Consider the following 25781-nt stretch of genomic DNA (forward strand, 5'->3'; position numbering starts at 1 on the left):
TAATAACAATAATCACCACTTCCTCCCACTCGTATCGCCCTCCATCTGGCATTGAACTTATTGTTTTTTTTCCTATTATTGCGTGCATTTGCTTCAAGGAGCGGTTGTTACTGGCAACTGTCAATCATCACAATGTCACATCCTGTTTTTATAGCGTCTAAAAACAAAAATTTCTCAGATAAACGGATTCTTGAACAAACATCAGCAATATATTAGCCACCAGCCACCAGGGGGAGCTCCACATGCTTTGGCTCTACTTTAATAGGAGCTCCACCCGTGGCGTTCCTTCCTTCCTTTGGACCCTTTTTTGGGGCAGTTTTGGCCCGCGGGCCGTATGTTTGCCACCCCTGGTCTAAGGAATGGACCCATGAATTGCTATTGTTTGTGTATCCTGGCGACAGTAACTTGATAAACTCCACATGTGATTGGCGCTCACAGAGAAACAGAACCAAATTCCAGCCGGTTCATCTTTGAGTCAAAGTGACGTTTTTTCCTGAGAATGAACCGAACGTTGGGCCGACCTGAGAGCATGCAGCAACACATAGCATCTACTCTCCTCCTCTGATCCAGGTTTCAGCTCCTTCTAAAATGTACAGAGCGCTGGATGCGATGAGGTCTAGTACTGACAAGTATCCCCAGAACGTGCTTGTGCAGCATATAGAAGGGCAAGTTGATACAACCGGCTGCATTGTGCTCCCTGGAACACTTTGACAGTTTGACTTCTGACTCACATCAAGGCTCAAAATTCATCTGCAAGTGAATCACAGAATACAGGACAGAAGAATCGGGCTGAAACAAACCAGTAAAAGGCAGGTTTGCAGCTCTGCCCAGTGTGTGAACATGTAAACAGCTTTATTCCCTGGTTCTCCAACACGTTGAGACAGGGTGGGAAAAATAAAATAAAACCAGGTTTAAATAAAACCAGTTCTGATTTTTATGATTCATCTGAAACTTAGGGCCACCTCTGACGTGATCCATCCATCCATCCTTCACTGTCGTCTAGAGGGTTGCTAGGGGACTGGAGCTGATCCCAGCAGCCTGGACAGGTCACTAACACTAACACAGAAAGACAACCAGCTGCTCACACTCACATGCACACCTAGAAGCCAATTAGGAGGCACCAATTAAAACCGAACAAACCGAGCAAACCTAACAAGGACCGTGGGAGGAAGCATCTGGATGCAGGAGAACATGAACCTTTCAAACCCAGAACCTTCATGCCGTTCCACTCTGTGACTGTGAAAGGCTCTAACAAGGAACCATGGAGAGGGAGAATCCACATAAGGTTTCATAAACCACAGGAAACTGATGCCGTTTGAAATTCATTCATTCATTATCTGTGACCGTTGATCCTCCAGAGGGATGCAGGGCTGCTATCTGCCTCTGGCACGTCATCAGGTCGACACTCAATTACAGGGTTTACACAGAAACACTCTGATGAATGAATTAACTTAACAAGCATGTGTCTGTCCTGTGGGAGGAGGCTGCAGGGAGAACATGCTAACTCTGGACAGAAAGTGTCATCTAATGTTAGTGACTCGTCTAAACCCGGAGAGTCAAACACACGGCCTGAGGGATTAATCTACAAAGGGCAAAAACTACGGGGAAAACTTTAACTACAACTTTAGCTTTTTTTTTCAATATAATTTACACCTATTCCAAACTTGTCCATTAGGGGGCGCTGAGACCAGGAACTATACAGCAGACGACAGCAATGCATTGAAATCACTGACGGTTTATACTATGGACATCATGACATCACTCGCTGTATTCTGAGCCTCGAAAGTGAAGCCAGAAGTGGGGGAGCCTGTGGTCGCCATGTTGGATGAGCTTTACTCCGCCCACATTTGGAATACTCCAAAAACGGACATGGAGGGTTGTCAGACCCGCCCACCTAACTCTCCGCTACGTGTCACTCAAAGCAGGAATGCCCTTAATTATGCAGAGTTTTAAACCTTAATAAAAAATAAACGAATTATTCAGAGGTTATTAAGCTACTATGTCACTAGAATAAACGGGGCGTGGTGAGAGATTTCTTGAAAGCCGTGTTTCCCCTATAACCATCAGGACGATGGCGGGTTGGTCATAACACCTGCATGAAGTCACAGTTTGACTCGTTTCATTTGATCCTAAAGATCTCGTTAAAGTGAAACTCATCTTTTCAGTCGGCTACAGACACATCCACCTCCAGTAAGATTTCACTTTTTCATCTATTCCATCCCTGTTGTTTCTTCCTATGCATGATATAAACCGATCTGCCACAACATTATGACCCCTGACAGGAGAAGCCAGTCAATCTGTCTCTACTAAAGCCTCAATATCTCAATAAGTAACAAGTTGGGACGAAGATGGTTTTGTAGACGACCTATGAACATGTGAGGCGTTGACACAGGCCCCGTACCTCTCTGGATTCTCTAATGACTTCATGTTACAGTCACAAAACATGTGAAAATGTCTGCAGCTCAGTCTGAAAACCCTTCCTCAGTGCCCAGAGAAGAGAGCGATCAGGAGGAGGAGGAGGAGGAGGAGGAGGAGGAGGAGGAGGAGGAGGAGGCCTCTGGCTCCAGGAACCGAGCAGAGTAAAGATTAAGCTTTATTAACACCTGAGGGGACGGCAGCTCATCCACGCAGCAACAAGCAGAGCAAAGGCCAAAGAGAGCAAACAGTAAACCAAGAAGACGAGAGAAATGTATCATAAGAAATCTAATAAAAAATATGGATTCAGTAACTAATCCTAGTGAAATGCTGCAGGTTTCTGCTTCCTTATTAGTCTAAGAGTCCTCATGAAAGCAAAGGGCTGGTTCTTGGTTTGTCCTCCCTCCTCCTGCCTCCCTTCTTCCACTGTCACTGTTGCTCCAGAGCAAATGTTCCAGCAGGGATCAATAAATCTACTGAAGCTGTCACAAACCAAAGAGGATTTATCCTCAGATCTAATTTTATTTTATTTATTTTTTTTTCAGAGGCATCTGGAAGTAAATGACAGAGCTCAGAGGACGTTTCTCTTCATCAGCAGCATCTTGATCTAGTCAAGAATAACTTCTTCATTTACTTTCTGAATCGGATTCTTCTAAAGGTACCCGAAGGCAACACGTCGTATGTGTGCGGGCACGTCTGACTAGACTAGAGATTGGGGGGGGGGGGGATGAAAATGTCAGAAGTATTTGAATATCTGGGAGATTGTGGGAAAACGTCAGTGAAGCTTTTTAACACAAACAGTCACAGTTGTGATTAACACAGAGCTCAGAAAGAGACCCCCCCATCCCCTCCCTCCTCCTCCTCCATCCTTCCCTCCGGTGACTCCTACATTTTATATTCCTGCCTCGTCTCCTCCTGCTCGCTGCACCTTATCTGACATTTTCTCCATTACTGTGATCAAACAGCCCCCCCCACCCCCAGACTCCAGGCCACGCTGGATCACTACGTCCAGAGGTAAATAAGAAAAGTCTGAGACCGTCTGGAGGGAAAAGTCCTCACACATCACTCATCTTCATCCATTCAGGATTCCATCAGATTCAGTGCAGGTGTGACTCCCAGGTCTTTAGAGGAGAAAGGAAGAACTATTACTGCTGCGTCTACGTAGCTCAACAGCTTCACGTTCAACGAGGCTAAACGTCAGAGCAGCCTGATAGAAACACGTCTTAGAACATGTTCAGAGCTTCTAACTTCCAGTCTGTGCTCATGAACTCAATATAATGTATGAGCCCGTAGCAAAAAAAAAACAAAATGAAAACTTCCTGGTCTGGATCTTAACCTGAATGTTTGTGCATCATTTTAAACTCAGAGTTCAGACTTGATTCAGTACTTTTTATGCCAATACTGGTATTTTCTTGTTCTATTTTATTTTATCTCATCATTCATCCTCTACACAGTCCACTCTTTACTCTTTATTTCTCTGTATACTTCTCACTGCAAGACAAACCAAGGCAGCTAATTCTAATTCTAATTCTAATAAGATGTTATTTGAGATTAACGGTTTGACCTCATATTGATTTATCTCTGATAATCTATGTCTGACCAGTCGTCTGTTTATGAATGAATATGATCAGGTTTAAATGAGAGTAAATGAAGAGGATCAGATGTTTTGTCTGACATCTCTCTACAGTAGCTGCAGGAACCAGGAACGGTGCCGATGACTGAACCGGTTCTCATCATAAAAACCCGGCCACACGTGTCTGTGAGATGCTGGGGTGAAATTTAACTGTATCTCCTCAAACCCACGGGCCTCTCACTCTTTACCTCCCGGGACCTTTGTTTTTAAATGTTCCACTCCTCCTTTACAACGTGAATTCTTGAAAACTTCCATCACGACGACAGTAACGAGAACAGAAGACGCTTTTAAAAAGCAGCGCTAGCAGCTGCACCTCCTCCCTCTGCAATAAAACACCTCCCTGCAGCCTGATGCCTTTCACAGAGAACACGAGACACATTCAGTCGCTCCTGAAAGGAGAAAACTTTTACCTCGTCTGATCTTAAATAAACCACACGTCCTTCACCGTAGTTATTGGTCGACATCACGTGTGCACAAACAGAGCTGTCAAAGCTAATGTAGCGAGGACACGGTACCTGACCTGACCTGGTCTGGTCTGGTCTGGTCTGGTCTGGTCTGGTCTGGTCTGGGTGGGGGCTACATGTCCAGACGTTTAACAGCAGAACACATGGTTTAAATGTTATTCTGGTCTCCTGTTGGTGGTCATAATGTTGTGGCTGGTCGGTGTGTGTTCAGGTATTATAGTGTCTGACTCAGAGGTGAACGGGGGCCGGTCACCAGCTCTAAAAATATCCCCACGTCCTGAGCTTCCAGGACGTTCTGTGAACAGAAGCTGTCAGATCTTCCTACACGGTGGTCGACCTCACGCGGAACAAGCAGCTCTGCTCACAAACGCATCTCTGGCTCACGGCTCTGCATCCACACAGCTAGCGCGAACGGAGCAATAAAAACATAGAGCGGCGTGCCTCATGCACATGATCACAGAGCAGCTCAGGAACTCGTCTCTTTATGACTCTGATTACAGTCTGGGCCACGGGGAGAACTTCTTTAAAGAAAAGCTACTCATCCAACAGCAGGATGACGTGATGCTGCAGCCCCACAGGTACAGCCACTTTATTAGGCACACCTGGCTTCACGCTAGCAGGCTAGCAGGCTAGCAGCATTAGCAGACTCAGAAGAGTCAGACATTCTTCTATCTCTACCACACATGAGCAGTCCTGTTACACCATTACACATGATGACGGTCATGTGTTGAAATGAAAACCTAACTGTGAGGAGATGAAGCTACTTCACTACAGCAGCTCCTCAGTAGTTTGTTTTTCTGCTTGATGTTAAACTAATTAACTTAATTGTAGAGTATGTCAGCGTTTCCCTCCTACTGCTCTGATTCTGTAAATTCCCTGGAGTCTAACCTCCACCTGAGATCCTCCAGCAGAGATCCTCGTCTTCTACCGTTTTCTAACATCAGTCCCTGAAGGGGCCCCAGCCTTCGCTCTGCTCGGGCCCCTCGTTCAGGAAAGTCCCTCCCAGAGGACACGCTGTCTTTCTAATCTAGGTTTTATTGCCTGGCTTTGTCTTAGTTCATCAACCACCAGGTCCCTTTAAGGTCCCTTTAAGGTCCCTTTCAGGTCTGCACACTGCAAAAAAAGAAACACGTCTTATATTGTGTCAGAGACGAGAGTCAAGCAAAAAGAAGCTTAACTCATTATTATTTTCTCAATATAAGACGATTTGATTGATTATAAGAATATTCTGCTTCTTTCTAGTGATGCTGTTTTTGCAGACCACAGGTCGACCCAGGAACAAGCTGAAGCTCACTACCTGATTTCAAATCCATTCTTTACACTTATTTCCATTCCTTGGCTTTAATTCAGTCTCAGATCTGATCGGTTTATTGTATTTTAATCAGTGTTTGTTATTTAGTTTCCTCTTCGTTTGTTTAGTTTTTGTCTTGAATAAACTCTGAATAAGTTTGACGCTTGTGCTTTTTAAATGTGCTCAGAAATAAACTGACACATAAAAGTAGTTTCTATCATTATTGTAGTAAATCTAAATAGTTTAGGCTCTGTTACATGAGGGCCTGTATTACGCGTCTGTCTCTGTCTGTCTCTGTAGAGTGAATTATGAACCAGCGTTGTGTGAATACCACATAAAAAGCTTGATTTGTTCTCCCTCGGGGGGAAGAGACTCTCCTCTGTGCATAACTAGAATATTTGCCTGAGCAGAAAAAGACAAACACGACGTAGTTAAGATGATTTGTGAAAACACAGCGTCGCTCTGTGTGAGGGGCCAATGGAGGAACGTTCTTTAAGAACATATTCCTGCACTAATCTCTGATGGTCACAAACCGTCTGTCACAGAGCGTCCAGGAAAGCACTGGACACCAGGCAGGACGGAGCAGGAGCTCAGCTCTGAACTCTACATCACTACGGTGTCTGAACCACCTCCACACGCCTCAGAGGAGGTTTGGTTTGATTTCCTTCTTCCCTCTGATCTTTAGACGCTTTGTTTCTATGAAAACTGAGTTTGATGGAAACTCAAATGTTAATTGAAAGATTTATCTTGAGAACTCTGAGAAAATGAGCTCCGAGTCGTCAGACTCAGGAATTACTGCTTCCAAAAAATAAAAATAAATAACTGCTGCACATATTTTAATGTACAGCAAACGGTGACACTTATTATTTCTCCTCAGAGTTGACCTGTAACACGAACAGCCGACATTCTGCCACTGCAGTAACTCAGTGTGTTTACATGCACATGTTAACGGAGCTCTGCTCCAAACTCAACATTCTGGATGTGGTCTTTGTCCCATTTTACATGTGGAGAAAACTGACTGGAACATGTCCTCCTCCTCCACACTAGGTGGCGATACGTGTCTTTTCAGTGGGTTAATACCACGTTAATACGTCTCCTTTCTGGTTGATCTATGACGTCATATAATAAACAAGAGACCTTCAGACCAGACCAGCATCAACCAGATGGAGAATAGTTCAGATTATTAATCTCGTACATATCTGAGCGCTACTTCTGGTGCAGATAGATGGCGCTATCCCTCAGGTGGTTCTTCTACCGGCTCTGTTTCCCTACTTCCTCTGTGACCAGTGTTCTAGGAGGTTTTTCTTCCAGTGTCATACGCCAGTTAAAGTCCAGTTAAAGAGTATACATGGCGGAGAAAATCAGTTTCCAATCAGGTGATCAGATGGGGATTAAAGTGTTTACATGCGCTTGTTGTCCAGTTAAAGTTGGATTAAGGCAGTAATTAGATTTTTCCATGTAAACAACGGCTGAGTAAATGTATGAATCCAGGAGAATGTGTCCTAACTGCAAACAAAGGACTTAAAAATAGTTTAAAAAAAATAATAACAGCTAATATTAAATGTTAGGATGAAAATTTAGTAGAGTAGATTTAAGAATATGATCTACAGTTACTTTTGTATAAACTGAAAAAAAAAGTTGCAAATTAATGAATTAATTAACTTGAAACATTCAGCCTCAGGGTTTTTGTTTTTGACTTTAAGCTCTGAACATGTTTCATGTACAGATGGAACCGTTCCAGGCCCGATGGTGCGTCTGTTTGTGTACGGGCTTAGAAACCAGAAGGGGGCGCTCCAAGGAAAGAAGTTTGGACTGGACTGAAGAACCAGGAGTCCCACAGATCATGGAACAGAACCCACCAGAACCACATCGGTCTGTTTGCTAAACGTGTCCCTGATGAAGAGAAGAAGAGGAAGGAAACGTTCTCACCCGGCCTCGTGGTGTAAATGACTTTGTAGCTCTCGAACTCTCCTTTGGGCTCTTTCCACGACACCTCCAGCTTCTTAGGGCTCAGGACGTTGGCTCGAAACCTCCGCGGCGTCGCAACTGCAGAGAGAAGTCAGGAAGTTAAACAGGAGAACTCACTGATGATGTATGGAAATGTCTGAATGAATGAATGAATGAATGTCCCTCCTCATGCACCATCCACACCTCCAATATTCAGCTGTTAATATTGGAGGAGACGTGACAGTGGAGGGAGTTCAGGTTCGTCCCGTTTAAGGGTCTTTGAACTCCGTCCATCTGTGTTTTTAAACCAGTGAGAAAACAGAAGAAAGAAAAACAGAAAGAGGGATGAACTGTATCTCATCCGAGAGGAGGATACGCATCAGAGAGACGCTCACACTGATGTCTCGTTAAAAAAAATAGTCCCATTCTCCTCCTCCCCCTCCTCCTCCACCTCCTCCCCCTCCTCCACCTCCTCCCCCCCGCCTCCTCCTCCCTCCTCCCCCCTCCCCCTCCTCCTCCTCCTCGCCGCCATTGTTCCATCTCTGTGGGGTACGACAGGTCTGAGCTCCTCTCGCCGTCTGCATCAAAGCGCCGCCGCCGCCTCTCATCCTGATTACTACCACCTCTCTATCTGTCTCCTACAATCACTTTCTCCTCATCTGTCCCCATCATCCCCCCCCCTGGCCCCCTCCTCCCCCCTCCCCATCTCATTTTCCCTCTCCTTTCATTTTCTCGTGGCTTTGAAATTCATCAGAGGGTGAGAGGAGGACGACAGAAAATAAAGGAGAGAACAAGACTGGAAGGAGAAGAACGACGAGAAGGAAACAAGAGGGAAAAGTTTTCCACTGGATCCACACAAACCCTGACAACAGTCAACGGGTTAACACGGCGGGGGAGGAGGGGGAGAAGGAGGAGACGCCAGAGAACCACATTCACAGGGTCAACAACCACAACACCTGGAATTTACACACCTGCAGAGCCAAACCCAGATAATAAACACGTATCCACGAGAAGCACATTCCACCAAATTTACTCACTTATAAAAAAGAAAAGAAAAGAAAAAGACCAAATAAAAATATGAAACCCACAAACTGCTGGCGTTTGTGTCCTCGTCATGAGGTGAGGCGGCGTCTTTAAATACCTACACGGTGACTGATTGATGTGTGGTGTGAGGAGCGGTTCACCCAGAACGACCAACTTCACACACATCCACCTTCTTCCTGTTTCTCTCCAGATGTGACGTGGACACGCAAAGTCCTGATGCTCTAATCTAATAGAGCCACAACATTATGACCACCTTCCTCAGTCTGTGTAGGTCTGCAGGGACATGGGCCTTCTGGGGCGGGGGGTCTGGTCTGGTCTAGGTGGGTGTGATATGTCTAAGTAACATCCACATGAATGAACACCAATGATTTATCACAGGATTTGTTTTAATCTTATTTATTCTCCTGTCAGTGGTCATAATGTTGTGGCTGATCATCTTTTTATTGATCATGTCACATAAATCTGGTTAACGTTAATCATAAATAAAACTCACTCTCCCGTCAGTAAATAATTTGCTGCAGGCGCGTTTTAATGACCAGGTATCTGCTCCTCTGCTGTCACTGCTGCACACAGAGTTTTACAGGTTTTTAGTTTGAATCACTTCCACTGAGCAGAAGCATCTACAGATGACCACATGTTAGAAAGAAGAGGAGAGGAGGCTACGAACGCCTGATGCAAACAATAACACGTTTAGTTGTGACTTCGGTCTGAGGAGAAAGTGTTTCCTGTTTCTCCCTCCACGGTGCAGAGCTTAGTGCCTGATAAGAGCCGTCACCCAGCGGCTCTGCAGCGTTCGGAGTGAACCGCCTCCCTGTGCACCAAACTACTCGTGTAGGTATGCAAAGAAGAGAGGATAATCCTGATTCCACCAGCAGGCAAATATATTTATAGACAAACACACACACAATGGAGACTGTAGCAAGTATCTCACCAACCTGGGGCCGAGGCTGGGGGCTGCTGGGGGTTTCAGGGGGCGGAAACAAAAGGACCTTCTCTCGTCTGGAGAGGGCGGCTCGAATCCCAAACGGTCGGACGACGCGCTGATTTCTGTTTGTTGTGTAGCAGGACTGTGTGCATCCACATGTGTGTGTGTGTGTGTGTTTGAAACGAGCGCGTTCTGGTGTTTGCACAGAAAAGTCTCGGTGCATCTGATCCCGTAGAGATTTGGTGCTTTTTGATTATTTTTATTCTTTATTTCTCAGACTTTTTAAGAAACAGCATCACACACACACACACACACACACACACACACACACACACACACACACACACACACACACAGATCTTCTCTGACAAAAACAAACTGTTGCTCATGGAGCTGATGTGGTTCAGATTTCTCCTGCTGCTTTTTTAAAGCGTCTTTATTTTGAGTTCTCATTATTTTCATTGTGCATGTGACAATAAACAGACTGAATGTTTGAACCGTGAATGAAGCAGCCTGGTGAAAATAAAAGTACTCGGCAGCATCAGCTTCCTTCTCTTCTATCTTCCATGGACGTTGTGCACTCAGAGCGAACCTCTTCCTCTAGGACGTGAAGGGACGACGCTGAGCTCTGGGACGCCTCAAAGTCCCTCAGAGACGCTCTTAAAGATGCAACACGCAGCATTTCAGCGTCCGTAGATCATCACAGATCAGGATCCACCAGTCTGCTCCCTGGTCGTCCTGGTTCCTGGGAAACATCTTCATCTCTGCACAAGTTGTGTTTGGATTGAAAGGAGCAAAGTTTCATCAGCTCCGTAGTGAGGACGTGGATCAGCCTGGTGCTACATGACGACTGTCCTTCGTCCTCCAGAGTCAAGTCCAAACCGTCACATGATGACGGAAGGTTGAGCACTTGGTTTTAAATCTTCTCTTTCTCACAGATTTCACTTCTGCTCCTAAAACTGGGAAACGTTGTGACCTGGAAAAGAGCCACAGAGCAGCACTGACATTTGACCACATTCCCGGAGCTCCAGATAAACTGCAGATACTGTTCCTGCAGGAGAAGAAACCACGGCCCTCATCCCCCTTTCACCTTCCACCACTTCAACAGGAATTCTGAGGCGTGTGTTGAGCTCCAGAGTAATTTAAGACACGACCAAGTAAGTAATTACCAAATTACAGCCTTCATCCACGTTTCTGTGGCTGGAGCAGCTGACAAAGAGACGGAGGAGAGCGTCTCCGCTTCACGTCTCTGGGCTGTTTTAGGTGAAAGTTCGTGCTCACAGATCGTTTCTGCCTCAGCTCCACCTGATCCGACGCGTTATCAGGCAGCTTCTGGGTGGAAGCTCTCCAAGCTGCTCGTAACTCGCAGAGCTGTTCCTGGGTCACCGCTGTACCGAGGCCGGACCATCGGACCACCGGGGGCCGGGGCCGGGACCGGGACCGGGGGCCGGGGAATCCTGAGGCTGAGGCCGAGGCTGAGGCCGAGGCTGCTTTCACTTCAGTCTGGCCTGAACCTGGAAACTGTCCTCAGCGCGACACTGGGATGAACACGTCCATGCACACGCAGTCATGTTCCTGAGCTCATTCATGTGACATATTCTTCTTCTTTCTAGAATCATCTGGTTCCAGCTCTTCATTAACGGTGCAGATAAATTAACCCTTTAACATCCAAACCTCAACCACAGAAAGGTCAGAAAAATGTCCTGTGACTAAATGCATTGACTCATTTTCCCAGAATACCTGGAACATTCGACATGTGGCCGTGATTTACTCAAGCGTGACACTTCTTTGACTCTGGAGAGCGACAGCCTCGGCCCTCGGACGCCGCTGGATTCTCTCCATAAACCGTGGCATAATTACAGTAATCCAGAGTTTACTCAAACACCAGCCACACAAATAAAATGACGAGGAGGAAGAACGACGACGTCTCCTCAGGCTTCAGGGAATTTATGGGCCAGTTATACGTCAGGACTTAATCAGAGACACAGAATCTTATTTAAAGCTGGGAATGACCTCCTACACAAAAAGACTTATTGAAAAACATATGATTTAGGATCAAAAACACCACTATCTGCACTACAGTGAAAACGATTATGTCAGTTTGAGGTTTAGAATATGGAATGATATGAAATGTGCAATAACGTCATAAATTTTAAGAACAAATAGAGTGTTTGTCGCATAAATGAGTATTTGGAGCTAGAGAACCTTTAACTTAATTAACTTAATTATGATGGGAGGGCGGAGCTTATGTGACCTGCACTGCAGCAGGCCGCCACTAGGGGGAGCTCCACATGCTCCCCCTGCACATGCACATGCTTTGGCTTCACTTTTTACAGTTTACGATGGAGAGAAGGAAGTTTTGCTTTTCTTTTTTTCATTATTATTGAGGTTTTTAAAAGTTCTCAGCGCACACTGCATGAGAAATAACATCCAGTCTGGATTAAACAGAGAAAACAGAGCGCGCTGCTACAACACGCTGTATTCTGCAGCAGCACGGTGACACTGAGCTAACCTCTCACTAATCAGCTCGCACGCTGACCTTCTACACCTCCAGACTACTATTATGGTCTGGTGCAGAGCCGTGAGCCCGTGTTCTGACTCGGCGTCAGGACGCTTTGGTTTGGTTTCACTTCAGCCTCTGAGAGCTGAGCCAACACAGAAAGCGCTGGGGCGCAGCTTAATTGCATTTTTTATTTTTATTTTCTCGATGCCACAGCCAAACATTCAGACTGGAAACAGAAACTGCTTCTGAGCTGCATCAGATAAATACAACTCACCCAGAGCAGCTCGTTTAAGACGCTCCTGGAATATCAAGCCATCATTTGCATTCTGGGCGGGATGGTCTCGGCGAGGTGTTGGAGTGTAATTATGGTAATGGTGTTAAGGAGACTCGCCTCCCTCTAATGAGGTAATGAGCGAGGTTAACAATTAACTGTGAATAAGTTAAACAGGCTGAAGCTCAGGCTGACGACAGGAAACAAACAGAGGAGCAGGACAATAAACGTCAGAGCAAACAGGCGGAATAACGGCACAGACCCAGAGCTGCTGCAGAACAGGAGGAAACCGAGCGTCTCTTATCACTACACTCTGCAACGTTCCACCATATTTCAGATGTAAACACCTGTGTAATGTATGAAATGAAGGCGTGGCTGCTTCTGGTCTTTATAAACACTTTGTAACGGATCAGATTTCAGACTGTGATCCAGATGAACGGCTCTCACTAGAAAGTTAATGCATTCCTTCACGCAGGCCTCATGTTTTTTAGATTGAAGGACTAAATAAATAGTGTATATCTCAGAGTGAACACAGCGTTATCACACGGTGAAACAGGTTTTCTGTGTTTGGCATCGAGGCTTTTTTCCCTTTGACAGACACTTGGGGGAAGAAGCATCATGAATAAGTGATATGAAATTCTTCAGAGCAAAGCTGCACATCAACAGTCACAGAGAAACTGAGGGTTCGGAATGAAACCTGCTGCAGGGTGAGAAGACACCCCCCCCCTCACCGCCTCACCGCCTCACCTCACCCCCTCCACCCCCCACCCCCCACCCCCCCCACCCCCCCTGCCCCGTGTCCCCCCGACAGGACGGGACCGCACCGAGGTTCACCAGCGCGCTAATCACCTTCTAGCTGCAGCGTCGTGGAAACCAAGAGACACTGGGTTTGTTTATAGCTTTGTTTGGCCCTGGTGCAGAACCCCCCCCCCGTCCCCCTCCATCCTCCCTCCATCCTCCCTTCCCCTCCCTCCATCCTCCCTCCTCCTGCAGACTCTGCTGTTTGTCCTCGGAGCTGCAGGATCCAGGTTACCAGCGTAGCAGAAAAGTCTCCTGAACAACCAGTGAAACCTGGACTCAGAGAGGAGGCAGCGAGTCAGAGTCAGAGTCAGAGGCAGAGTCAGAGTCAGAGTCAGAGTCAGAGGCAGAGTCAGAGTCAGAGAGGAGCAGAGGGTTTGAAGGTGGAGGGAGCACCATGAGTGACGCTCCTCTAAAAGAAAGGTTGAGCCACGTCGGGGCCGTGTGGTGAACCTCTGACTGGCCCTGAAGACCACGTGGTTACTCACCTTGTCCTCGCGCCGTCTCAGGGAACACGGAGATGAGAGCGAAGCTCAGCAGGAAGAGACTCATCTTAACCGGGACCTGCATCCTGACACCAGCAGACCAGAGGTCACCACACACCTGAGGATAGAAATGATATCGATTTCGTGAAACGTGAAAAATCACTTACTAAATGAAATCTGAAGCTGACACGCGGCTGCAGCTGGAATCAAAGTCTGCGCGTAGAGTTTTTACAAGACAGAAAATCTCCCGAGGGCCGACCAGCGTTAGATCACTCACATCTGAGCTCTGGCTTTTTACAGATGAAAACTTTCTTCTGTTACATTCATAAACCATCTCCACCTCCAAGCAAACCCTCTGCAGGCCGACACCAGTCAGCCACCGTTAAAAGCTCGGCCATTTAAGCTGCGTTCACATTCCTGCAGACGTGCACGAGTCAAACTATTTCATCTTAGAGTAAATAAAAGCACATTCAACAAAAAGTTTCAGCTTTAAAGTCCAGCAGCCGCAGTGAAACTGAAACAAGTGCAGCTCTGATTAAACCTTCTACACGTGAATCATAAACCACCTGCAGCTCCTCCAGATGTTTCACCTTACGTCCTCCTCCTCTAATGAAATCACATTTCATCACATTATCTGCAGACAGACGTCTCCAGACCAGACCTGAGTCCAGCAAACAGGACACGAGGACTGAAAGCAGCTCTGCTTCACCATCATCTGTCACATCTGGAGACACGTCTTCACCTCCTCCAGCTCAGACTGAGGAGGAGGAACTCAGCATTTAAACATTTCATCCTCCTTCACGTCTGGACCAAAAATCTCCATGAACCATCAGACGCAGCCCTCACACAGACCAGCTCACATATTCCAGAGAAGTTTCTCCTAATTGAACAGAGGACAGGTGAGACCTGCAGCTCTGCCCCAGACACGGTCCGAGGAGAGGAGAGGAGAGGAGAGGAGGACAGGAGGACAGGAGGAGAGGAGAGGAGAGGAGAGGAGAGGAGAGGAGAGGAGAGGAGAGGAGAGGAGCAGCTCTACCTTCTCGGATCAGACGTCTCCTCCGGACAGCCGCACACTCCAACAGCTCCAGCTCCTGCACAGCGACTCTGAGTCGCTCCGTGGCCGAACGTGGAGTCAAGTTCCCGACAGTGATGTTCGGCAGCGGCGGAAGAGATTTTCAAAATAAAATCCCTAAAACGTAGCGTTTCAGAGAGTGAATGTGACCCAGAGATCAGCAGGAGGAGGAGGAGGAGCAGGAGGAGGACCCGCCAACATGTTGACTCAGTTTAGAGCAGTGTTTCTCAGTCCTCACTGCCCTGCATGTTCTTACCACCTGATTCAAATGATCAGCTCTTCATCCAGCTCTGCAGAGGCCTGATTCGTTTGAATCAGGTGTGTTGGAGAAAGGAAACATGAAAACGTGCAGAGCAGTTTGTCCCGAGGACCAGAACTGAGAAACACTGGTTTAAAGGGAGAATCTGATCATTTAAACACTGGCTTTGAATTATCTGAGACCTTTTCCCATTTGCTTAAAATTCAAGATTCCAGATTTCTTCATTGTCAATTTCTCTATATGTCCGGGCATAAAGAAAAATCTCACACATGAAATATATGGAATACAAATCTAAAAAATAAAAATGAACAAAATGTAAAGAAATAAAACAAATCTAATAAATAAATAAAAACAGCCTATTTACAACAGTTGAGTTAACATGTTGAGTCTTACAGCAATTACATTTACAAAATTTATGAATTAATTTATAAAAGACTCATTTTAAAAAAAACTGCAGATAAATGTATTTATTCATTTAAATTCATATTTTATGCTCATTCGTTTCCTTAAAAATACAAATACAAATACAAATAAAATACAAAGAGTTTCATGCTTTACACTCAGTTTTACTATGTGTAAGAGCTTCTAGGATGGACCGTGGAAAACTGACCCTTTGACCCCAATAACATCACAATAACATCGTGCAGCGACCTCCTCTTTTATTTTGAAGGCTGCATTGTCTTACTTCCGGTCCATGCAGCTTGCAGCCATCCCTCTCTCTCCCTCTCTCTCCCTCTCTCTCTCTCTCTCTCTCTCTCTCTCTCAGTTCAGGCTTGCAGAGGGCTGATGGGTGTTTCCCGCGCCCCCCCCCTTCCTCCCCCCTCCTCCCCCTCCCCCCCCTGCAGCTATTCATTCCTTCACCTGGTTTAATGTGAGGGAGGCGAGGCAGGTAGAGCGACCGCAGGGACGAGCTGTGGGTTTCTGGGTCCTCTGGGGGGTGGGGGGGACGGGGGGGGGGGGGGGGGGGGGGGGGGGGGGGTGCAGTCTGCTGAGGAGGAGGTGATGAACGTCTGATTAGATTAAACTGGTTTAAATAAAAACAAACACACAACGGAGTCTGTGGTATTATCATAGTCATCCATATTTAGCAGCAGGAATCCAGCGTGGGCCCTTCACACCAGGAGCCGCACGGCTCCAAAACAGACGCGTGAATACACGTCTTCAACGCTTCACGGCCGAACGCCGGCTTCTTATCAGGCCACAAACTCTGACAGAGATCAACAAGCATTTATTCACATCACTGCAGATACGGCAGAGGCCCCAGGCTGGTGGGGGGGCCATGGAGCTGCATGATATTCGACTTTACATGCAGCGGAGGAGATTAAATAACTGACGGGAACACGTCCTCCTCCTCCACACTAGGGGGCGATATGTGTCTTTTCAGTGGGTTAATATACGGCCCGTTTTCCGGTTGACCTATTACATCATATAATAAATGAGTCGTTCATGCAGCATTTCAAACAATAGTACTTTTTTTTTATCTCGTACGCAATGTGTTTTCTGCTTCTGGTGCAGATAGATGGCGCTGTCCCTCAGGTGGTTCTTCTATCGGCTCCATTTACCTTCTTCTTCTTCTTCTATGACTGTCTTTCTTGTTTGTTGTTGGAGTTGTGGAGCACTCGCACACAAATGGTCCTGTTAGTTGTCTGATTATGGCGTAAACATGGCAGAGAGAATCATATTATCTGGGTGTCTGATTAGTCAGTTATTAGTGTTAATTGGCCGTAGGAGAGCTCCCTCTGGTGGCTGACAAATTTTAAACTACAGTAGTGTCAGTGTGTCATTGATTGTTCACTAAAGGCCCCGGAGCAGCTTAATGACTTTAAACTGCAGCAGCAAAGCACCAAGTTTTAATCACCAGTAGGAAACCTTGTTAAAGGCCCCGGGTCCCTCAGCTCTTCTGATTAGTTGCTGATCTAAATGTGTCGTACAGACAGGATTTATCCACATACGTGCGTTGAAATGCTGTTACAGTGTAATTTAAGTTATTCATGTTATATGTGAACTACAAGCTTGTGTCACGCTAACGACGGCTAAAAACAATAGCCTGGTAAAACCAAAACATCATCGTGGTAAACTGGGATTTTACTTTTGAATATTTTTATAAATTTCTGCCTCGTGTGATCTTGAACATTTCATCACTGTAAATAATTGTAGTAAAAAACTCATGACTTCAAGTTGTCAGTTTAGTTTAGTTCAACATTATCATAATAATATTAGTTAATATCAAGAATTTAATTAATTTCACTTTGCACTTGTAAATATTGAACATACCAAGTTTCCACCAAGTTTTATTGAGACAAGAGAAGAGCTTTGGTGGAGGCGGCCATCTTGTTTTCAGACTTCTGGAAGTGGAACGCTGATAACTCCAGCTCTGAGGTCAGTGGGCTACACCAGCTTCAGCTCCAGCTCCAGTAAAGCAGATAATGAGGATTAATAATAATATGCTGCTGATAGTCAAAGCACAAATAGTGTAGAGACTCTTGAACCTCCTCTGCTGGTGGTGATGGTCGTCGTGCTGCTCCGCTGGAGGTGAACAGGTGGCTGCAAAGCAACTCAAATCAAAGAGAAACCTGAAAAACACGAGTGGTTCGCCTGCAGAGCCTCAGATCCACTGAGGACAGATCCACACTTTGATCGAGACTGAGGGGAAGAAGAAACATTCATCAGTCTGAACATGAGGAAGTTTAGGTCTGATATGATGGAACCTTTCCCTCCTTAAATCATTCTACTTGTTGACGTATACAGTAAAAAGAGAGAGTTTCCTCTGAGAGGAAGAACACGCTGAAATGTGAGGCCTCTCCACCATGTTCAGCTGAACGTTTAAAGTGACTGAGTGTTTTTCCTGTTTCATTCTGTTTTCCATGTTGTTTTGCATGTGGCTGATGTGAGTCACAAGCTGCAGCAGATGTTCAGGTGGAGGCTGGTGAGTTGTCCATGCAGACTACAGGACGGCTTTACTGCAATCATTTAGCTTTTTGATTGACAGACATTTAAAGGAGGGTTCAGACAGTCCTGGGTTCTGCCACTAGGAGGCAGTCTAATAAAAGTCATCCATGCTTTCTGCAGCTATGACTGCACATAGTTATTTAAAATCATCGTTTGTGTGTTAGTGTTCAGTTCAGGTAAAGTTCCCCAGGAAACATTTGGGACATTTTTGTCCATTTGGGCAAAATTTGACAAAAACATCCACGAAAAGAAAATTCTGAAATCTCTTAAACCACGTCAGCACTTTCCAAAACCACGAAAAAGTCAATCATTTTGAGGATTTCAACCCTTAAAGTCACTGATGTTTTTAATGTAAAAAAAGAAAAACCCAAAAACTTGTTATTTTCCATAAAACTAATGTTGAGAGTTTTTTTTTTTTTTTTAAATCCGTCTTGGATGTGACCAACATTTTCTAAAATATTGACTTGATTGCATCATTAGTTTTTTGTAGCGTCAGATTTAAAATTTACTACTAAAAATGTCCCATTGACTTCCATTATAACCACATTTATTAATGTCACAGTTACGACACATTGAAATCACTCATTCTGTGATATTAGGGTTCATTCAGGAGAAAAATGTTTCAGAGTTCAACACTAAAACTAACTATTTGAAGGTGTGACTTCAAGTGATCAAACTGACATTTAAAGACTTAAAATTCCTCAAAATTATGGAATTTTTGGTGGTTTTGTAAAGTGTTGAAGTGGTTTAAGAGATTTATGCAGAAAAAAATCAGAAAAATATATTCAGCTGAATTTTTATAGCAGTTTTTGGACATGGACATTTTTGTCCACTAAGGCTACAGGAGGCTGGTAAATTAAACAGATGCCTGCGGGTTAAAGAAATGAACTCAACCTGAGTCTATTAAAACATGTTTCATGACTAGATCGGACAAACTGGGACAAACCGAGGAGGCGTCTCTGCTGCAGCTCCGGGGTTTAGTTGAGCTCAGGGACATTGTCCAGCAGAGGTGAACAGATGAGGAGGTTAAAGACATGAACTGAGCTGTGATTTTTAATAAACGTCTGCAAAACCCTGCTCACCTGTACAACATCCTGAGGAGTTGGTCCCAAACCAAGTGACTTAAAGTCAAATCTGATCAAACGTCTTTATTCTTGCTGAAATACCACAAAGCAGAAGTTCTTTGACTTTAAACTCTGATTCTTCTATGTTCTTATGCGCTGTATAGTTTTACGGTGTTGACTCTTCTGGATCTAGATCTGAAGAGCCTCCTCTCAGCCTGGAGCTCTGGTTAACCAGTCATTCATTCAGTCGCAGCGTTGCTGAAAGTCAAAGTGTTGTTTTTCTTGTTCTTCTCTTGGATCCAGCCCCTTGTTTACGCTCCAACCACCAACCCGTCCGCCACAATCACAGATCACAGCTCGACAGGTCGACGCTGGCGTCGGCGTCACGGCCACAGAGGACTCAGCCGTCAGCGCCTCGGCCACGTCCTCAGTCTGATGTGTGGTTTCTCTAAATGATCTGACGAGCTGAGTTCATTTTCTCGTGCTTTCTGTGTGGTGGCCCTTTAACCGTCCCCTGATCTTTCATTTGCATCGTCTCTTCATTCAGTGAAAGCCTGAAGTGTTGGAGGTTCAGTTTAATGTGGTTTCTGCTGCAGTCTGTGGAAACGTCTGGTGCTTCCTCATTGTTTTTACAGCAGCATGAATGCAGGTTTGATCCCGTGAAGCTCTTTTACAGCTCTCCAGGCTGCAGGGAGATCTGAGGCCTCGCGTCTGCGTTGGTGCTGAATGTGTCTCTACAAGTCGAAAACCACTCACCTGGAATTCTCTGCAGCCTCCTGGAGTTGTCAGGAATGTCACTCCGTCCTAAATATCACCGGGTGGAGACGAGAGGCTGTGGATCTGACAGGAGAATCTGGGAGAAAGTGTGATCTGTGATTGGTGAGGAGTGAACCCTCCCCCCTCCCTCCCTACACCACTGGTGAGGAGGAGGAGGAGGAGGTGAGTTGATCTTCACTGTACTCTCCTGCTCTTGACCTGAGCTGACCTTCCATCCTCGTTGCATTCTTGAACCTCACACATGAAGCTCAGTGACCTTTTTTATGAACTGGCTAATAACTCCCTGCGTTGACAGCAGAGAATGTTTCTCCTTCCTCCTCTTCTTTTTAAATCTCACAGTCAACACTTCGGTTTCTAAAGAACTTGCTGCAGCTCTTCATTTTCTGAGCTTCTGTTTAAGCATAACACACATGCAGGTGCTGCCACCAAGCGGTAACACTGGAAACTGCAACATTTGTACGTTGTCCTCCTCCTCCTCCTCCTCCTTCTCCTCCTCCTCAGACAGTTCATCTTGTAGAACATTCATCATGAGCCAGGTGCAGTTTTATGTCCGTCCTGAACTATTTGTATTTCTAATCATTATGAGAAGAGAAGGAAAAAAAAAGGATTTTAAATAATCAAACTTGTCGTCACTGATGAAGACGCTGCTGCTGTCAATTTTTTCTTTCTTTTTCTTTCTTTCTCCAGCTCTCTGGGGTTTAAGAGGTGTAACATAAAAAGAACCAGGTGACGACAGGTTTTAAAGGTGAATGGTTATTTAATAAGAGCAGATTTAAACAGAACTAGAAGACAAATAAGGAGGCGGAGGGTATGTGTTTCTGAACCAACCTTAAATGCTCTGTAACATGCGTCTACGCAGGAGGCGACTTTGAGCCAACACCGAACACCCAACCAGCTGTGAGAGTCCACACTGACGCATGAACCACTGGGTTCAGTGCAGATGAAGAACTCCCCCAGGAGCAATCGAAAACCAACACCTGCGCTCTGACTGTAACTCTGTACTGGACTTTAAACACGTTTCTTTAAAAAAAAACATCCCTAGTATCTTTATTAAAACTATACACGTACTGTATGTGTGTATCAGGTTAATTCTTCTTAAAATCTCCATGAAAACAAGCATTAAAGATCCAGGAGACTTGCTGAAGACAGACGTCTTTATTGTCAATGTACAAGTACAGGTGGAGCAGTAGAGGCCTCGGCTCCAGGAAACAAGGTACGAAAAATAGAAATACTCAGACGAACTTAAAATACTATTTACAAATGTACACTCTGCAGTTGAGACCTGAGAGAACAATACTAATAACAGGCGAGTAGAATAATACTATGATAATTGGGCTTAAGTGAACAGAATCTCCAGGACGGTCCTGCACAGAGACACGATGAAACCAGAAGACAAAACAAAACACTTCAGCTGATCTGCAGCACACCTCCCTGCACTCCTCACTTCCTTTCTGGGAACCAGACGGGAGTGGATGGAAACGCAAACAGAGGAGGAGGAGGAGGAGGAGGAAGAGGAGGAGGAGGAGGAGGAGCTGTTTGTGTGGATGAGGCAGTGATGTGTGTCAAAGAGCTGACAGAGGCCACAAAGTCTGTGGGCACCTTGAAACCAGCTCTTTAGTAGAACCCTCAGAAGGTCCACGTCCATTCTCTAAAGAGGAGACCTACACAGTATTAGGAAGGTGGTCATAATGTTATGGCTGACACAGCTGTACCTCTATCCAATTTAAAGAAAGTGCTACTTGACGTTCTGCAGAAATGTTGTAACTGGAGCCTGAGTCAAGTCAACTTCAAACTCCCATCACGTAGTTTGTCAGATGTTTGTTTGGTTCCTGGTTCAGATCTTTCCACGAATGTTTGAGGGTTAAAACGAGTTCAGATCTGGTTTTAGGGGTCAGGGTTCTTGAGTTCAAAGCGTTCCCCTACTGCTCATCTGATGTTCCATTGTTCCATTGTAACTGTGAATGAACGGCCTCCATCAGGTGAACAGGAGCAGAACGTTCTCCATGTGGTTCCGTCTCCAGGTTCATTGATGCATCTTCTCACATTCACAGATCATTGAAATGCAGAACCAGGTTTTCTCTCAGACTCCACTTAGTGTCCGTCTGGTTCCCTCCTCAGTGTTCAGTCTCCTCCATCACCTCCATGACCACGGTCCGGGGTCCGGTCAGGATCAGGTGGCTGACGGTCCGATAGTCCAGGTTCAGGACATTGAGGCCGTTGACTGAAACCACAAACTGGCAAACCTGCAGAAGGAGGAGATGCTTTGTTCAAAGTGGCTAAATAAAGGGAGTAAATGACGACTTTCAGGGACTACACGTCCCATGATGCCTACCTTCATCCCTGCTGCAGCAGCCGGGCCGCAGGGCTCCACGGCCTGGATGTGACACGGCCGGTTTCCTCTGACCACGAAGCCCCAGCCCACTGCATCGCCCACAATCTGCACACACACAGGCGACATATTTAACATCTCTGAAACTCATCCGTTATTCATGAACACGTTCCTGCGTTGACATCTGTTCTCTCAGCTTTAAAATGTGAACTCGTTGACGTACCGTAAAGGTTTTCTTGATGAAGGGTCCTCCGGGTCTTTGCAGCTCCTCCGTGCTCACAGGTCTCTTCAGGACTGAGCACGAGACAAAAGATGTTCAGCGTCTAATCAGAAATGTGTCTGATTTATTTATTTATTTGTTTATTTATTTTTATGTACCTGATTTGGGGTTGGAGAGCACCGGGGAGCAGGAGGAGGAGGAGGAGTATGAGGAGGAGGTGCTGGAGATTGTGACTGATCTCCTGCTGTACCTGCTCCCATCACTGCAGCTCCTCATCCGAGCTTTGCCCTGACCTCCACATCCTCCACCCTTCACCGCTTTCACATCTTTGGTCGGAGTGACTGGTGGAGACACAGAGGATTTAATGAACCACACCATCAACCACATCAGGTCCATCAGTATTAACCGGGAGTGAACGGTAGAACTCCACACGTTAAGTAATCACAATTAAAATTGACCCAGTTCTGTGTTTGACTTCCTCTATTCAGCTTCGAGCCGATCTGTTTCTGTTCAAACATGCCGTGATAAGACGCTTCTTTAAATAGCCCAGATAAGGAAGACAAACTGAGATCAGGGTGTTGGACTGAGTGGAGGAGAAGGAGCAGGAGGAGGAGGTGGAGGTGGAAGACAAGTCTTCAGTTTCCTCCCTCAACCAAGACACAGTTTACCAGAAATACTGTGTATTTTCAGATTACGCAGATTCATTGTACAGTTATTTATTGTGTGCAACAATAACATTACTGTAATTTATACATTTATATAATATATTCAGACACAGTTTGTTCTTCTGTATGTTGCTGTAATGATGCTGTGTCAACCTGAAATTCTCCTAATGGAGACCAATAAAGGTATATCGTATCACACCATATCCCATCCATATCGTATCGTATCATTTCGTTTCGTATTGTGTCACGTCGTGTCGTGTTGTGTCGTGTTGTGTTGTGTCGTATCGTATCGTATCGTATCATTTCGTTTTGTATTGTGTCGTGTCGTGTCGTGTCGTGTCGTGTCGTGTCGTGTCGTATGGTATGGTATGGTATGGTATGGTATCGTGTCGTGTCGTATCGTATCGTGTCGCATCGTATCGTATCATATCGTATCGTATCGTGTCGCATCGTATCGTATCATATCGTATCGTATCGTGTCGCATCGTATCGTATCATATTCTATCGTAACGTATCATATCGTAACCTATTTCCGTTTTTTTTTTTTTATGTACTTCTGGAAGGCTTTCAGTACCACGCAGCTCTCGCGCAGAAAGTAGAATGGGGAGTAGAGCTCTCAGCTACCAGCCCCCAGTTTGGGTTTTTGGGTTTCTCTCACCACCCTTGTCTCAGTGCTCGTCCTCGTCCAGGCTCTGGACTCTATGATTGTTCCGAGACCATTTGTTATTTATGACATAATCAATGAAGAAGTGTAATATAATAAACTTTGATTGACTCAGATGAGAGAATTTAAAAGTCACTGCCAGTGTCAAGGTGTGGTGTAGTTATATAACTATAGTTTAAGTTTGTTTACATCGCTACCAGTTAAACAGTTTTTTATTCCCTTTTCACTTCCTCCAGCTCCCATTCATTTGTTATCAGCTGTTGCGATGGGTAAATATTTACGTGTCTCCAGGTTCATCTCTTCCCCCAGTCACTGCTGAGCTCTGCATACCACATATCACACCTCCAGCACGTTAGTGCATCGTCCTTATGTCCACATACGCTCCTTTAATTGGGTCACTAGTTGAAGCCGCGATGACGCAGCAATTCATGGAATCCCCCCCCCCCCCACTCACACCCCCGCACAATAAAAGCAGAATAAAACCATAAAGCTGCCTGATGACAAATAGTCACGTTCTTCGTCTCTTCATAACACAAACACTTCCTGTTGGGACAATCATTTACTCATGACTTCCTCCTGTGGTGAATGTCAGTGTTCTGCTTGACGTAGCCAGTAATTCATTTAGATAAAAAAAAAAAAAAATGCTGAAAATAATTCACAGAAATGCTTATACACAACATAACAGGATATAATATTGTCTGCACTTACACTTTTGTATTGCATCTGCACATTTACTGTATTTAATTTACTTTATTTTACTATATTTACTTTATAAATTATATAATAAACATGAATTAATTGCTGTGTTTGGTTTAATGTCTTTTTAACAGCCTGTTGATGACTTCTAATAAAGACTAATGCAGTGAGATGCTCTTTATCAGCTCCTTCAGTCTATAAACCACATAGAGATGTGTTGTGTACACACATGCAGTCGTACCAGGACAGAACAAGATGCTCATTCACAGGTAAAATGATTTTACATCCCTTACATCCCTCTAAGGCTCTGGGCTCTGGAGTGTGAGTCTTACCTGCTGTACGAGGTCCCATCTCCCCTCAGCTGTTTATCCGGTGGCTCAAAAACGAAAGCTGTCAACCAGGCGACTTCTAACGTCTCGTAGAAACAGACGGACTGATCATGAGTCTGTGACAGGCGTCTTTATTCTTTACACAGGTTTTCCCCGAAGTTGTGTTCTTCAGGTTGTCCCTCAAAGCTGCCTCCAGTGTGTTTACAGGTCTGAAAGTGAGGGGGAGTCGACTGGTTGCAAAGAAAATGTGTGAGTGAGCTAAATATTAAACCCCTGAACAAACAGAGGGAGGGAGGGAGGAGGGAGGAGGAGACAAGCACAGTTTCTCATCTCTGGAATAAAAGTACAAGAACGATTCTCCACAATTTATATCTATTGGCTGAAAACTAAATTAAACAAGTTGCAGAAGAATTTGCAGCAAACTGTTTTTGCTCCAGTCTGCAGAGGCTGCATGTGAAGCTTAGATTTTATTTCACCAGTTCAGGATGTGACAGAGTTCTACACATGAATTAACTTCATTGAACTGTGGATAATTTAAATAATGTCTGGACCTTAGATCAGGGAAAGCAAAGGTGGAAGAGCTTCAGGATGAAAGTCAGAAGTGATTATACGTAACAGGAATATTGTCTGCCTTTATGCTTTTATACTGCATGATTTCATCAGTGAGCATCTCCACGTTTACTTTTCAGTATATATCATAAACATGAATTAACTGCTGTGTTTAATGACCTTTTAACAGCTTGTTGGTGACTTGTGATAAAAACTAATGCAGTGAGCCGCTCTTTATTAACTCTCTCAGTCTATGAACTATAAACTGCAACAGAGGCCTGTGGTGTGACAAAGTTCCTCACATGAATTAACTTGATTGCACGGTGGATAATTAGATCAGCGAGAGCAACTTCAGGATCAAAGTCAGAACTTGGAACTGAAGAATCTTTTAAAATCATATCATGCACAACTAAAAGAATAAAACTGTGCTCT

General features: G+C 45.0%; 2 protein-coding genes across 2 annotated transcripts in view; both read right to left on the reverse strand.

Annotated features, from left to right (window-relative positions):
• Positions 1-14911, reverse strand: part of LOC125019887 (collagen alpha-1(XIV) chain) — a 124010-nt gene extending 109099 nt beyond the window's left edge. Inside the window, exons 1-3 of the mRNA XM_047604922.1 lie at positions 14813-14911; positions 13780-13894; positions 7733-7849 (exon numbers count right to left, since the gene is read on the reverse strand). Of these exons, the coding sequence (XP_047460878.1) occupies positions 7733-7849; positions 13780-13861 (199 nt within the window). The 5' untranslated portion in view covers positions 13862-13894; positions 14813-14911. The remainder of the gene's footprint in view (positions 1-7732; positions 7850-13779; positions 13895-14812) is intronic.
• A 6126-nt stretch (positions 14912-21037) lies between these two features.
• On the reverse strand, positions 21038-25018 carry LOC125020221 (DEP domain-containing mTOR-interacting protein-like). The gene is made up of 5 exons (XM_047605536.1): positions 24804-25018; positions 22605-22787; positions 22450-22520; positions 22230-22334; positions 21038-22140 (listed from the first exon to the last, which is right to left on the reverse strand). Exons 1-5 carry the CDS (start codon positions 24820-24822, stop codon positions 22012-22014), a joined length of 507 nt encoding a protein of 168 aa, XP_047461492.1. The 5' UTR covers positions 24823-25018; the 3' UTR covers positions 21038-22011.
• Positions 25019-25781: the final 763 nt, after the last annotated feature.

Source organism: Mugil cephalus, chromosome 14 (assembly GCF_022458985.1).
Source record: "Mugil cephalus isolate CIBA_MC_2020 chromosome 14, CIBA_Mcephalus_1.1, whole genome shotgun sequence".
Taxonomy (NCBI): domain Eukaryota; kingdom Metazoa; phylum Chordata; class Actinopteri; order Mugiliformes; family Mugilidae; genus Mugil; species Mugil cephalus.